The sequence below is a fragment of the Hyperolius riggenbachi genome, chromosome 5, assembly GCF_040937935.1.
Source record: "Hyperolius riggenbachi isolate aHypRig1 chromosome 5, aHypRig1.pri, whole genome shotgun sequence".
In the NCBI taxonomy this organism is placed as follows: Eukaryota; Metazoa; Chordata; class Amphibia; order Anura; family Hyperoliidae; genus Hyperolius; species Hyperolius riggenbachi.
Window position 1 is genome coordinate 55540354 of NC_090650.1, and position 13748 is coordinate 55554101.

General features: G+C 43.8%; 1 protein-coding gene across 3 annotated transcripts in view; it reads right to left on the minus strand.

Moving 5' to 3' along the window:
- Positions 1–7421: 7421 nt before the first annotated feature.
- WAC (WW domain containing adaptor with coiled-coil) overlaps positions 7422–13748 on the minus strand; it is a 118389-nt gene continuing 112062 nt past the window's right edge. For all 3 annotated transcript variants that reach the window (XM_068235720.1, XM_068235719.1, XM_068235718.1), the window contains 2 exons: positions 10584–10711; positions 7422–8536 (listed from right to left, as the gene is read on the minus strand). In XM_068235720.1, the coding sequence (XP_068091821.1) occupies positions 8467–8536; positions 10584–10711 (198 nt within the window). In that variant the 3' untranslated portion in view covers positions 7422–8466. The remainder of the gene's footprint in view (positions 8537–10583; positions 10712–13748) is intronic.

Genomic DNA, 13748 nt, shown 5'->3' on the forward strand with positions numbered 1-13748 from the left:
CCCAAGTCTCCCGGCGGCAAATCCTCTCGTACGCCTGTCAAAATTATATTTTCTTGCCTGCTGTTGGCTTAAAAAGCATTTTATAAACAAGTTATTAAAATATCACCTAGGAGAAAAACCAGGAAAAAAAGTGAATCGCATATGGGCCCTTAGCACACCGATTGATTTGATATGGTGAAGAGTACGCAGGCATGAGCTCTGCAGTTCGGACTCCCCATGAAATGGAGCCTTTAAACTTGTCGCCGCCTGTAGCTGATTCGCTGATGTTCCATCACATTCCACATCACTCCAATACTTCCCCTTCCAAGTTTGGAGGAGGAATTATTGGAGAGACAGAATGTGATGGAACTAGTCGTGGAGAGCATCGGCTATAGCTGCCGACAAGTGTAAGTTAATCCTCTGCTGTGGCCACAAGTTTAATGGCTCAGTTTTGTTTAAAATGCAGAATCCGAACTGTAGAGCTCATGCCTAGTGAAGCGCAACTGCAGTATCTTGTTCTGTGCAGCCGAGTGATGGGAGAGGACGGAGGTATGCTGTTAGTGGGATCCTCTCTATTCCCACACGCTTATCTGCATACAAGAGGAGTACCAGAATATTGTCAGTTATTTTAAATTAGGATAATGCACTATCTGAGCCTATTCCTTACCACGGAGCATTAGATGAAGAGAGGCTTGAGATTTTAACATGAGCGATTGACCTTTTTGGTCTTATTATCCAGTAAGTGGCACTAAGTAGTTTTAGTGCATTTCTGGAACTGGATCTAGAATTGTGGCCATAACAAGCACCATTTCTTTTTATTGCAGGAGAGTCTTCCGGTTTGAATTGGCAGCTGAACGAAAGGACTTATCATCCTTAGAGCAGACCTGAGCTCTTGCACAGCACACAATGAAAAGTCTTTATCCCACATAGTCAGTAAAAGAAAAAAAATCGATTGCTCTGCATTTGTTTAGCCAGATCAAACTGTCTATTCAGGTGCTTGGTATTATGGCATAGGCATGCCGCAGGCAAAATCAATCATCAAGTATACCAGCACTTCGTATATGCAAGATATCACGCTCTTTTATTGAGCCATCATATCCACAGAAGTAGCAGACAAATGTTTTGGGGCATTTGCCTTGATAAAGGGGGACCCTGCGAGGCCCCTGAAAGTATTGTCGGCTACTTCCGTGGATATGATGGCTCAATAAAATAGCGTGATTTCTTGCAAATACGGAGTGCTGGTATACTTGATTGAATATTAGACCGGGACCGGAGGCAGGGAACGGAGGATCGTAGGATGCTAGCACAGGACATGACAGCTGCAGGAGGCCAATAGAAGCCCCAGGTAAGTGTCGTTTTTTGTTTATTTAACCCCTCCACAGAACCCCTTTAATACTTCAAATTGACTTGTATTACTGTACAAATTACATAAGGGTGGGTACAGAATGGAATAACCCCTTCCAAACTTTTGTTGTGCCACAGCATGAAATGAAGAATCACAAGAAAGCACAGTGATTTATTTACTCAATGCAAATGAAGAGTAAAGTGTGTGCTATACTAAAATAGCAGTAAAATAAATAAAAATTGTGAACGCAAATGAGTTGTAACAATCACCTTCTGAAAATCACATACACTGTGCAAACCGCCTTTCACCTGTGATTAGCTGTAATCATTGTAATGGCATTCCAGGGGTAGTACAACTTCAAGAGGAACTTTAATCCAGAATTAAACTTTATCCTAATCGGTAGCTGATACCCCCTTTCCCATCAGAAATCTTTTCCCTTTCTCAAATAGATCATCACAGGGTCCTGTGTTGCTGATAGTGTGGTGAAACCCCAACCAAAGTGTGATGTCATGACCATGGTCCTGACAGTTCCCTGTCTGTGAACCTCATTGCATTGTGGGAAATAATGGCTTTTTCCAAATGCCAAGCAAGCAGCATCTCCCTCTGTGCATAGAACTCTCAGTATCGAACATTTCGTACAGATCACCCGGCAGAACTAAGGATGTCAGACACCAGTGATAGGTTTCAGAATGTAAATCAGGGAGAGAAAAGATTTTACTATGGGCCACTGACTAATCTATAAATGGATGTTTTAAACCATAAGCAATTTTATTCAATATATATTATATCTATACCATAAAAACTGTTTCCCTACTCATTATTGCCCATAGCGTTAACCCCTACTAGCTTTTGTTTTAAAGTAATGTCATCCATGTAAAAATCACAAGTCCCACATGCCCAAAATACAGCAGGGCTGGGAACTGCAAATCCAATGGATGTAAGGAAACAAATTAATTCAGAAAACTTTTATAGTGCGGAAATATCTCTCCCTCAGCTTACAGTTATGCTGAAAAACAACAACGAAAAAAAACGTTTATTCACCCTTAACTGCAATTAGTGATTGCAGATCAGAAGCTATGCAACAGTCCAGCATGTAACTAAATAGGACAATAGCAAGTGGTTCACTTTGCTCAGAAGCTTATCAGAGACTATCTTGGACAATAGTATATTTTTTGTAAAGACGTTATTATGGTAGGCCAACCTATTGGAGCAGAGAGAATATTTTGGCTCTAGTTTCACTTTAAAGCCAAGTAGGTAACTAAAGTTAAAAAAAAAAAAAAAGAAACTTATTACCTGATCCAGGGAGCTGGCCGGATCAGATAATGCCCCTTACTGCTGTTTCACCTGAGCAAAAACCTGGGGTTCATGATGCAGTGCTCTCCTCTGAGAAGACAGAAAACAGAGGCGTGGAAGGGGCAGGGGAGAGGCAGGGAATAGGTGGCGGAGAGCCACAGAAATGGCATGATAGGCAGGGAGGTGGCATTAAGCAGGAGTTCCTCTCCTGCAAAGGACGACCCTTCCACTGCTCATCTACCAACAAGCTGCTAGTCGGTAGATTTTGAAGGGGGGGGGGGGGGGGATCTAGTGCAGCGCAGGAGATGCTGAGAGCAGCCCAGAAGGGATACAGAGGCATGTCCTTCAGATGGGAGCATGTCTCAGTGTCACATGCGTTACTTACAAAACCACCTCTGAAACACTTTAAAGGGACACTTAAGCCAGGAATAAAAAAATCAGTTGTACTTTTCTGGGGCTTCTACCATACCCATGCAGCCATCCTGTGCCCTCACAGACACTCACGGAGCCTTTGGTCCCCCGCCACCAGCTAGTTTGGTTTTTGCCCACGCGCATTTTTCTTTGCATTCCCGTCCGTAATAGCATCCTGCGCCTGTGCAGGATGCTATTGAGGATGGGAACATGAAGGATACATGTGGCCAGGTCTACGCAGGCGCAGAAAGCCCACCGACCCCCTGTCAGCAAAAACGAAACTAGCTGGCAATGGGGGACCAGAGGATCTGTGAGAGACTGTAAAGGAACGGGATGGCTGCAGGGGGCTGGTAGAGGCCCCAGGCAAGTAAAACTGACTGACTGACCTTTAAGGGCCTGTCTCCACTCGTCGGTTTTTCTGTGCATTTTCTGCACAGGAAAACTGCAACTAGCAGTGGCGGCTCCAGGAAATTTTTTTAGGGGGTGCTATGTAGGTGCTGGACCAATTTCCGGGGGAGCTGACGACCTGCGGCGCGCGAAGCGCGTCGCGCCAAAAATGGGTGAGGTTACAACCTGCGGCGCGCGAAGCGCGCCGCGGCGAAAAAATGGGCGTGGTCATGACCGGATGAGGGCGGGGCTAACTGTAATTTAAAGTGAACCCAGGGTGAGAGTGATATGGTGGCTGCCATATTTATTTCCTTTTAAACAATACTAGTTGCCTGGCAGCCCTGCTGATCTTTTTGGCTGTAGTAGTGAACTGAATTACACCAGAAACAAGCCATGCAGCTAATCTTGTCAGTTCTGACAATATTGTCAGAAACCCCTGACCTGCTGCATGCTTGTTCAGGGTCTATGGTTGAAAGAATAAGAGGCAGAGGACCAGCACGGCAGCCAGGCAACTGGTATTGCTTAAAGGGAGATAAATATGGCAGCCTCAATATTATTCTCACCTCGGGTTCCCTTTAAAAGTGCAACGCAAAGACAGAGGGCCCAAGTTTTGGTGACCCTTTTCCCAGAAAATTCACATAATTGTGCAGGTTTTCTCAAGAAAATACACGTAATGTGAGCAGATTTTAACAAAAAACACGTCCAATGACCCCAATATGCACAATCGTTATCAGATATGGCCCCAATATGCACAATCGTTATCAGATATGGCCCCAATATGCACAATCGTTATCAGATATGGCCCCAATATGCACAATCGTTATCAGATATGGCCCCAATATGCACAATCGTTATCAGATATGGCCCCAATATGCACAATCGTTATCAGATATGGCCCCAATATGCACAATCGTTATCAGATATGGCCCCAATATGCACAATCGTTATCAGATATGGCCCCAATATGCACAATCGTTATCAGATATGGCCCCAATATGCACAATCGTTATCAGATATGGCCCCAATATGCACAATCGTTATCAGATATGGCCCCAATATGCACAATCGTTATCAGATATGGCCCCAATATGCACAATCGTTATCAGATATGGCCCCAATATGCACAATCGTTATCAGATATAGCCCCAATATGCACAATCGTTATCAGATATAGCCCCAATATGCACAATCGTTATCAGATATAGCCCCAATATGCACAATCGGTAGCAGATATGACCCCAATATGCACGATCGTTAGCAGATATGACCCCAATATGCACAATCGTTATCAGATATGGCCCCAATATGCACAATCATTATCAGATATGGCCCCAATATGCACAATCGTTATCAGATATGGCCCCAATATGCACAATCGGTAGCAGATATGGTCCCAATATGCACAATCGGTAGCAGATATGGTCCCAATATGCACAATCGGTAGCAGATATGGTCCCAATATGCACAATCGGTAGCAGATATGGTCCCAATATGCACAATCGGTAGCAGATATGGTCCCAATATGCACAATCGGTGGCAGATATGGTCCCAATATGCACAATCGGTGGCAGATATGGTCCCAATATGCACAATCGGTGGCAGATATGGTCCCAATATGCACAATCGGTGGCAGATATGGTCCCAATATGCACAATCGGTAGCAGATATGGCCCCAATATGCACAATCCGTAGCAGAAATGACCCCAATATGCACAATCGGTAGCAGATATGACCCCAATATGCACAATCGGTAGCAGATATGACCCCAATATGCACAATCGGTAGCAGATATGACCCCAATATGCACAATCGGTAGCAGATATGACCCCAATATGCACAATCGGTAGCAGAAATGACCCCAATATGCACAATCGGTAGCAGAAATGACCCCAATATGCACAATCGGTAGCAGAAATGACCCCAACATGCACAATCGGTAGCAGATATCGCCCCAATATGCACAATCCGTAGCAGATATGACCCCAATATGCACAATCCGTAGCAGATATGACCCCAATATGCACAATCCGTAGCAGATATGACCCCAATATGCACAATCCGCATCACCTGAAAAAGAAAAGAAAAACCCATTTACTCACCTACAGCCAGAAGACCTTCTTTCCCGACCTCCTGTCCCGAGTCCCGACCTCATTGTGGCGCGCAGCGCCCGCGCGCCCACGATCCTCTTCCTTCCCGACGTCACCACGAGACTTCCTGCCTGCATGCAGAGAGCAGGGCTACGGGAAAATGGCCGCCCGAAGTCTGCAGAACAGGGCTCCGGGCGGCCATCTTACCGTAGCCCTGCCTGCTGCTCCGTGCTGCCGGTGTGTGAACTGACTTGGCGTCTTTTAGACGCCTGAAGTCAGTTCACTCCAGGGGGTGCTTTGGGGGTGCTTGGACAATTCTAGGGGGTGCTCGAGCACCCCCAAGCACCCCCCTGGCGCCGCCCCTGGCAACTAGTGTTAATCAATGGGTTAGTTCACACTTGAATGCATTTTTCACATGCAGAAAAAACAACTGACATTGCAAAACTGTCAGACAACTTTTGCATAAAAACTGACACCTAGATAAAATAATGAGTGGAGACTGGCCCTTAAAGGATACCCGAGGTGACATGTTACACGATGAGATAGACATGGGTATGTACAGTGCCTAGCACACAAATAAATATGCGGTGTTCCTTTTTTCTTTCTCTGCCTGAAAGAGTTAAATATCAGGTCAGTGGCTGACTCAGTCCTGACTCAGACAGGAAGTGACTACAGTGTGACACTCACTGATAAGAAATTCCAACTAAAAAACACTTTCCTAGCAAAAAATGGCTTCTGAGAGCAAGAAAGATAAAAAGGGGAATTTCTTATCAGTGAGGGTCACACTGTAGTCACTTGCTGTCTGAGTCAGGACTGAGTCAGCCACTTACATACCTAATATTTAACTCTTTCAGGCAGAGAACGAAAAAAAGGAACAGCATAGTTGTGTGCTAGGCACTGTACATACCTATGTCTATTCTCATCATGCCACATGTCACTTCGGGTATCCTTTAAGGGAATTTGGGACGAGAGTGATTTGGAGGCTGTCATTTTTTTATTTCCAAATGATACCAATTGCCTGGCAATTATGTTGATCCTCTGGCATCAGTGTCTCTTGAGTCACAACCCTAAAACAAGCATGTGGCTCATCGAGTCAGACTTGAGTCAGAGCACCTAGTCTGCATACATGTTCAGGGTCTATGGCTAAAAGTATTAGAGGCCTAGGATCAGGGAACAGCCGGGCAACTTACATTGTTTAAAAGGAAATAAACATGGGAGCCCATATATCACACTCACCCTGGGTTCCCTTTAAAGAGACACTGAAGCGGAAAAAAAATTATGATATTATGATTTGTATGTGTAGTACAGCTAAGAAATAAAACATTAAGATCAGATACATCAGTCTAATTGTTTCCAGTGCAGGAAGAGTAAAGAAACTCCAGTTGTTTTCTCTATACAAAAAAAGGCATTAATCTCTACGACTTTCAAAGTCAGAGGGGGGGGGCTGTTTCCTGACTTTTATTATCTCAACTGTTCCTTAACGATTTACTTTTCCTCTGCCAGAGGAGAGGTCATTAGTTCACAGACTGCTCTGAAAGAATAATTTTGAATGCTGAGTGTTGTGTAACCTGCACATATTAGAGAATGATGCAATGTTAGAAAAAACACTATATACCTGAAAATAAAAATATCAAAATATTTTCTTTGCTGCTAAACTTCTAGTAATTATTCATAGTACACAACCAATTCATTATATCATATTTTTTTCGCTTCAGTGTCTCTTTAAGGTCCATACAACTTTCAACGTAACAGTAACATATCAAAACAAAGCTGGACACGACGGACAATCCATGATTTGGTGATCATTTTCCTCGCTTTAATATATTTAAAAATAATATGCAAACCCTCATTCCCCCCCAGAGTTTCACATTGACAATTAAATACAGTAAGTAAAAGAAAATAAGGGAAATACCAGCCACTCTCTTTAAACAGGTTTATTACAACAGATACAGTTCACATGTGACTAGCTTGCTGTCTTCTGTTCCCCCACACAACCATTTTGAAGTATATTTTTAGCGCTGGGCCAAACGGAAAAAGAAAAATGTTAATAGTTTTTTTTCTCTTTTTAACTCTTCATAAATTCATGGCTGAGCGAGAAATGTGCCTGGCGAGCACACGTCGTGTGTCCAGATCAGCGATCATCACAGGTTGCGAGTGGCGATAATTCAATAATTTATACAAACGAGTGGGTTCTTGACCAATCACTGCAATGTTAAGCTACTGTACACAGGAATGAAAAAATATAGAAAAAAAGTGCCATAGCAACAGTGCCAATAGGGAAAAGAGAGAAAATTAGATGCCTTGAGGGCGGCAGGGGGGAATATTTAGAGAAATATAAAGAAAAGAAGTCTTGGTTACTTGGGAGGGAGGAAAAATTCCAGCAGGAGAAGTCTGCAGATATACAGTAACTCAGCACTGCTCTGAACGCGGCTGGGATGAGAGTATGACATCTAGCACACCATGTATTGTACACTGCCCAACTGAGATTTCTGACACAGATATAGTGCTGGTATCTAATTTCTGGAAAGAAAGCGAGATTTCTGAATGATAAATTAAACAGGAAGAAGAAAATAAAAAATAAAATAAACAACTATTTTTTTTTTGCAGACAAGCTTACATGAAAAAAAGGCTAGGTTTTTACCACCTCGGCATTGATTAGTTTTGGATGTCAAAGCTCTGATACAGCATGGGCGTCCCATGGCTTCAATCTACAAAACATATTTACAACGTGAAGGATACATCTACAAGTAATCTACATTTCGAGGGTTTTTTTTTTTTTTTTACAAATTGTCCCCCCGTTTGACTTGTCTCCCCCTCCAGTCCCGTTTCTCCCCATGAATTGTCCATCACCAGGCCCGACGGTCCAATGTCTACTGGTGCGCAGCTCAAAAAAGTGTCAAGGCCGGGCTCGTTCTGCTTTTACAGTCCAATGTCCAACGTGCAAGACGGAAAAGAAAAATTTCTTCACACCATGAAGGAATTCTGGTTTTTAAGTTTTTCAAGTTCTTTGATTTGCTGTCTCAAAAAGAGTATCCTGAAGGAGAAGGAAGGAAAATGAAAATGTTATAGAAAAAAAAAAAAGATACATAAAAATCAAACACCTGCTGCGAGAAGCCCAAATTTTTCTTTCAAAGACCCAAAATGTTTGTACATTTTGAAAATCTTTGGAAATAAAACGTTTTTCAAGAGTAGGTGTGTTCAATGCACTCAGAGAAAGAAAACTAAAATGTAAAAACCGCAAAACTGCAAACGTTACTTCACAGAATGGAGAACATGCACCTTTTCGTAGGTTATGCAGAAATGCACTATAAACAGCATGTAAGGATAACGGGAGTTACTACTGTGACAAAGTGTGCAGCAGAGTGTACTGCAGCACTAACCTCACTCCGGTTTACATCTAGTGTTTCCGCCAGCTTTCCTAACTGGCCAATAGAGCTCCAGGCTCACTGCAGTCAAATGACAGTGAGTATGGAGCACTAGTGGGCACTTGAAAAGCTGCATGGGACACTAGAGGATGCAAGCTGGAGCAAGGACACAGATATACACATTTAGCACACTCCACACACAACAGCACGCTCCAATGTACACACTGCGCGGGGGCGGCAAGGCGGGGGTGGGGGGAGGGTTGTTTCTCCACTCCCTTTTGAGCCCACCGCTGGTTGCTGAGACACACTTCTTTGCAGCTGCACTGATGGCCCACACCTGCATAGTGGTTGCTCATGCATATCCATGCATGAGTTGCTTCACGATAATGCGCAGGCTGTATTGTGTCTGCACAGTGTGGCCACATTTGTACACAAAAGGGAGCTTAGCCACGTGAACATATTGGACAAGCCCCTGCCAAATAGGTTCAGAGGGTCCCAGTTCTGCAACCGCAAGCTCGAGGGGGGATGGGGAACCTCTGGACTATCCAGAAGCTTTCCTCTACTGAGGTAAGTAACTATTTCTCCAAATTTGACTCAGACCATAGACCAGGACTGAGCTGTGACGGTAGTTTTGGGTAAAAAAGAAGGACGATTAGGAGCAGTGAGCATGAGGACTGCATCAAATACTTGCCTGCTCACCCTGTTTTTAATAACTCTTTCAGTTCTGTTATCCTTTAAAGCAGTGTTTCTCAACATTTAATCGGTATGTACCCCTTTTAAAACTCTGTACTCACCAAGTACCCCCTAGAATTGTAAACATTATCACACGTACCCCTTGACAAGTATATATTTAATCCTAGTGCATGATAACTGGTTCTAAACAATTTCCAAGCATTTACCATTGCTTTTAATTTGCTAAAACACTAATTTGGTGTTGTTTAAATGAGATTTATCATTTTCCACTAAATGTGTTATTCTTGGTTAAGTATATAAAGCCTGAGTACCCCCTGGAACCATCAGAAGTACCCCCTGGGGTACACGTACCACACGTTGAGAACCTAGGGTTTAAAGGACAACTGTAGCGAGAGGTACATGGAGGCTCCCATATTTATTTCCTTTAAAAAAAATTCCAGTTGCCTGACAGCCCTGCTGATCTATTTGGCTGCAGTAGTGTCTGAATAACACTAGAAACAAGCATGCAGCTAATCTTGTCAGATCTGACACACCTGATCTGCTGCATGCTTGTTTACGGTCTATGGCTAAAAGTATTAGAGGCAGAGGATCAGCAGGGCTGGCAGGCAACTGGTATTGCTTAAAAGGAAATAAATATGACAGCCTCAATATCCCTCTCCCTACAGTTATGGTTTAAGGGGAGTGGATCCAAATGCAACTCTCACAGAAGTCACTTCTCTCTAGTGACCAAGTTTCTGTAGCAGAGTCATCAGACAGAACTATGGTGAGATAGAAACAAAAATTCCTGGACAAACACCTCTCAATGGCGACAACACAGTATGCTACACAACTGGTTATATGTGAATGACTTCCCAATAAACAATATACATATATGAATTCAGCAACACACTATGACTGATCTTATACATCCCAGAGTATACCCATCTGTACCTATACATCCCAACGTGGAAAACATGGAAATGAGAAAAAATATTTAGCAAAAACACAGTAAAGTACAGAGGATTAAAAAAAATAATTACACACCTTTGCTCACGCAAAGTTGCTTGAATTTCACATACTCGAACTAAAGACCTCAAATTTTTCAACTCTGTACAAATTTCTGACATGTGAATGCTCCCCATGTTGTGGGCTTCTTCACGTAACCTCGATGCCTGAAACAAGCAAAAATATATATTTACCATGCCAATAACGCTGCTTTAAAGGTTAAAAAAGCAAAACAGTAAACGTGCTCCCCACAGGACAAACAGATGCCTCTGCTCCATGAGGAAGAGCTAGAGCACCATCTAGTGCTGGATAAGGGCAGCACAGTGGCTTAAGGTATGCACAAACACTAGTTTTTGTTTCCCTTAAAGGGATACTGTAGGGGGGGGGGGGGGGTCGGGGGAAAATAAGTTGAAGTTACCCGGGGGTTCTGATGGCCCCCCACAGACATCCTGTGCCCGCGCAGCCACTCACCGATGCTCCGGCCCCGCCTCCAGTTCACTTCTGGAATATCTGACTTTAAAGTCAGAAAACCACTGCGCCTGCATTGCCGTGTCCTCGCTCCCGCTGATGGCACCAGGAGCGTACTGCGCAGACCAAAGACCATACTGGGCTTGTGCAATACTCTCCTGGTGACATCAGCGGGAGCGAGGATGCAGCTGCGCAGGCGCAGTGGTTTTCAGACTTTAAAGTCCGAAATTCCAGAAGTGAACCGGAGGCGGGCCCGGAGCATCGGTGAGTGGCTCCGTGGGTACAGGATGTCTGCGGGGGGGGCCATTAGAAGCCCTGGGTAAGTTCAACTCATTTTCCCCCAACCCCCCTACAGTATCCCTTTAAAGGGAACCTAAACTGAGAAGGATTTTGATTTAAAAATAATACCAGTAGCCTGAGGGCCCATTTCCACTGGCCACCGCGTGCAGCTGCGAGACGCGCGGTGGCACTTCCTAGTCAGCGGGAAACTGACGGCAATGTCGGCAAAATCGCTAAGGTAAGCGAGTCGGCCGGCGGCGCCATAGTTTCCTATGGCAGTTTCCCTGCACAGTTCGCCTGCGGGGAAACTCTCCGAATTTGGCCCAGTTTCCGCAGTACTTGAAACGGGCCCCGACTCTCCTGCTAATCCTGTGTCTCTAATACTTTCAGCCACAGCCCCTGAACAAGCATGCAGATCAGGTGCTCTGACTGAAGCCAGTCTGAATTAGCTGCATGCTTGTTTCAGGTGTGTGATTCAGCCACTTCTGCAGCCATAGAGAGCAGCAGGGCTGCCAGGCAACTGGTATTGTTTAAAGAGGAGCTCCAGTGAAAATAATGTAATAAAAAAGTGCTTCATTTTTACAATAATTATGAATAAATAATTTAGTCAGTGTTTGCCCATTGTAAAATCTGTTAAATCCCTGATTTATATTCTGACATTTATCACGTGGTGACATTTTTACTGCTGGCAAGTGATGTAGCTGCTGTATGCTGTTTTGGCAGTTGGAAACAGCTGTAAACCGCTATCTCCCACAATGCAACAGGGTTCACAGACAGGAAACTACCAGAAGTACCTCGGTACTCAGAGCTTCTTGTGGGAGGGGTTTCACCACAATATCAGTCATACAGCACCCCCTGATGATCTGTTTGTGAAAATGGATTTCTCATGTAAAAGGGGGTATCAGCTACTGATTGGGATTAAGTTCAATTCTTGGTGGGAGTTTCTCTTTAAAAGGAAAAATCCATATCCCTCTCAGTTTAGGTTCCCTTTAATGTCTCAGGTGACAATCTAGCCCAAGTATGTTTCCTCACAGACTAGAGAAACTGCCATGCAACAGAATACTCATCAACCGCTGTTCTAACTGTAAACTGTAGCTTGCAGCAGGCTGCCTCCTGCCCCCCTCTGTAACAGAAAAGAATTCACCAAAACCTGAAATTAATGTTTAGGAATTACCATAAAGCACATTTTGTTTTTTGTTTTTTTTAGTATTCACTAAAATTATAACACTTGCTGTAACAGGTTGGCAATTTACCAAAAAACGATGACAATTCTCGCAGGGTTTTTTTTTACCTCATGCGGTATTTCATTCAGTATTTTGCAGTACCCCTGACCCAAGAGGGTGCCCCCTGTGGCCTCTGCTCTGCTTAGCCTTATTTTCCACTGAGCTGAACATGGATTATGGTTGTGGAGAAAGTGGAAGTTCCCCTCTCCACCTGTCCCTAATTAACTTCCTGCTTATTGTTCAGATACACCGTCTGCACAGTGCGCAACTGCTGTGTACAGATGTGAACGGGCCCACAGCTTTTCAATTTAAAGAGAACCTGAAATTGCCTGAAATTATAGAAATATGGAGGTTGCCATCCTCATTTCCTTATAAACAATGCAATTTGTCTGGCTATCAGGCTGAGCTTTTTTTGCTTTAGTTAACAACACCTGCAACAAGCATGCAGCCAGTGGAGTCAGATCAGTCACAGCATTTGATCTGTGTGCTTACTCTGGGCTAGTGACTTGTATTATTGCTGGGTACACACGGTACGATTTTCCATGCGATAGATGGATTAGATATATAAAATCTGTCATGTCCGATATTGCTCCCGATTATTTCCCCGCTCGATTTCTCATAGCGGTGAATGGAAAAAGACAAGAAAAACCAAATATAGATAGGAGAATCGAGCGCGGAATCGTGACAAAAAAAGTTCGGGTCGCAAAATCGCGCGAAAAAACATAACGTGTGTACCCAGCATCATGCTAGGTACATGGCATATAATTTTCTGTTAGATTTTCTGTAAAGCTGGGAATACACGGCTCGATTCTGAGCCATTTAGATGGCTCGATAGATACCGGTAATTTCTGACATGTCCGATCTCCGGTCCGATCGTTTCCGCATAGAGGTCAATGGGAAAACATAAGAAAAACGAGCGGAAGATAAGAGAATTGCCTGCAGAATGGAGCGCGGAAAACGATCGGGAGCAGAATTGAGCGGCAAAACCAAGCAGTGTATGCCCAGCACTAGATTTATGCTGGGCATACACGGCAGTCACGCAGGCTTATCAATCGAGCCTGATGGCTTATCAATTGGCCAGAGATTTTCTGGCCGATTTACTGTCAGATCGATTATTTCCAACATGTCCGATTTGCTTTCTGACCGATTTCCGAGCATTTTCAGATCGATTTCCGTTCACTTCAATAGGAAATCGATCAGAAAATGCACGGAAATCGGAAAGCAGATCGGACTT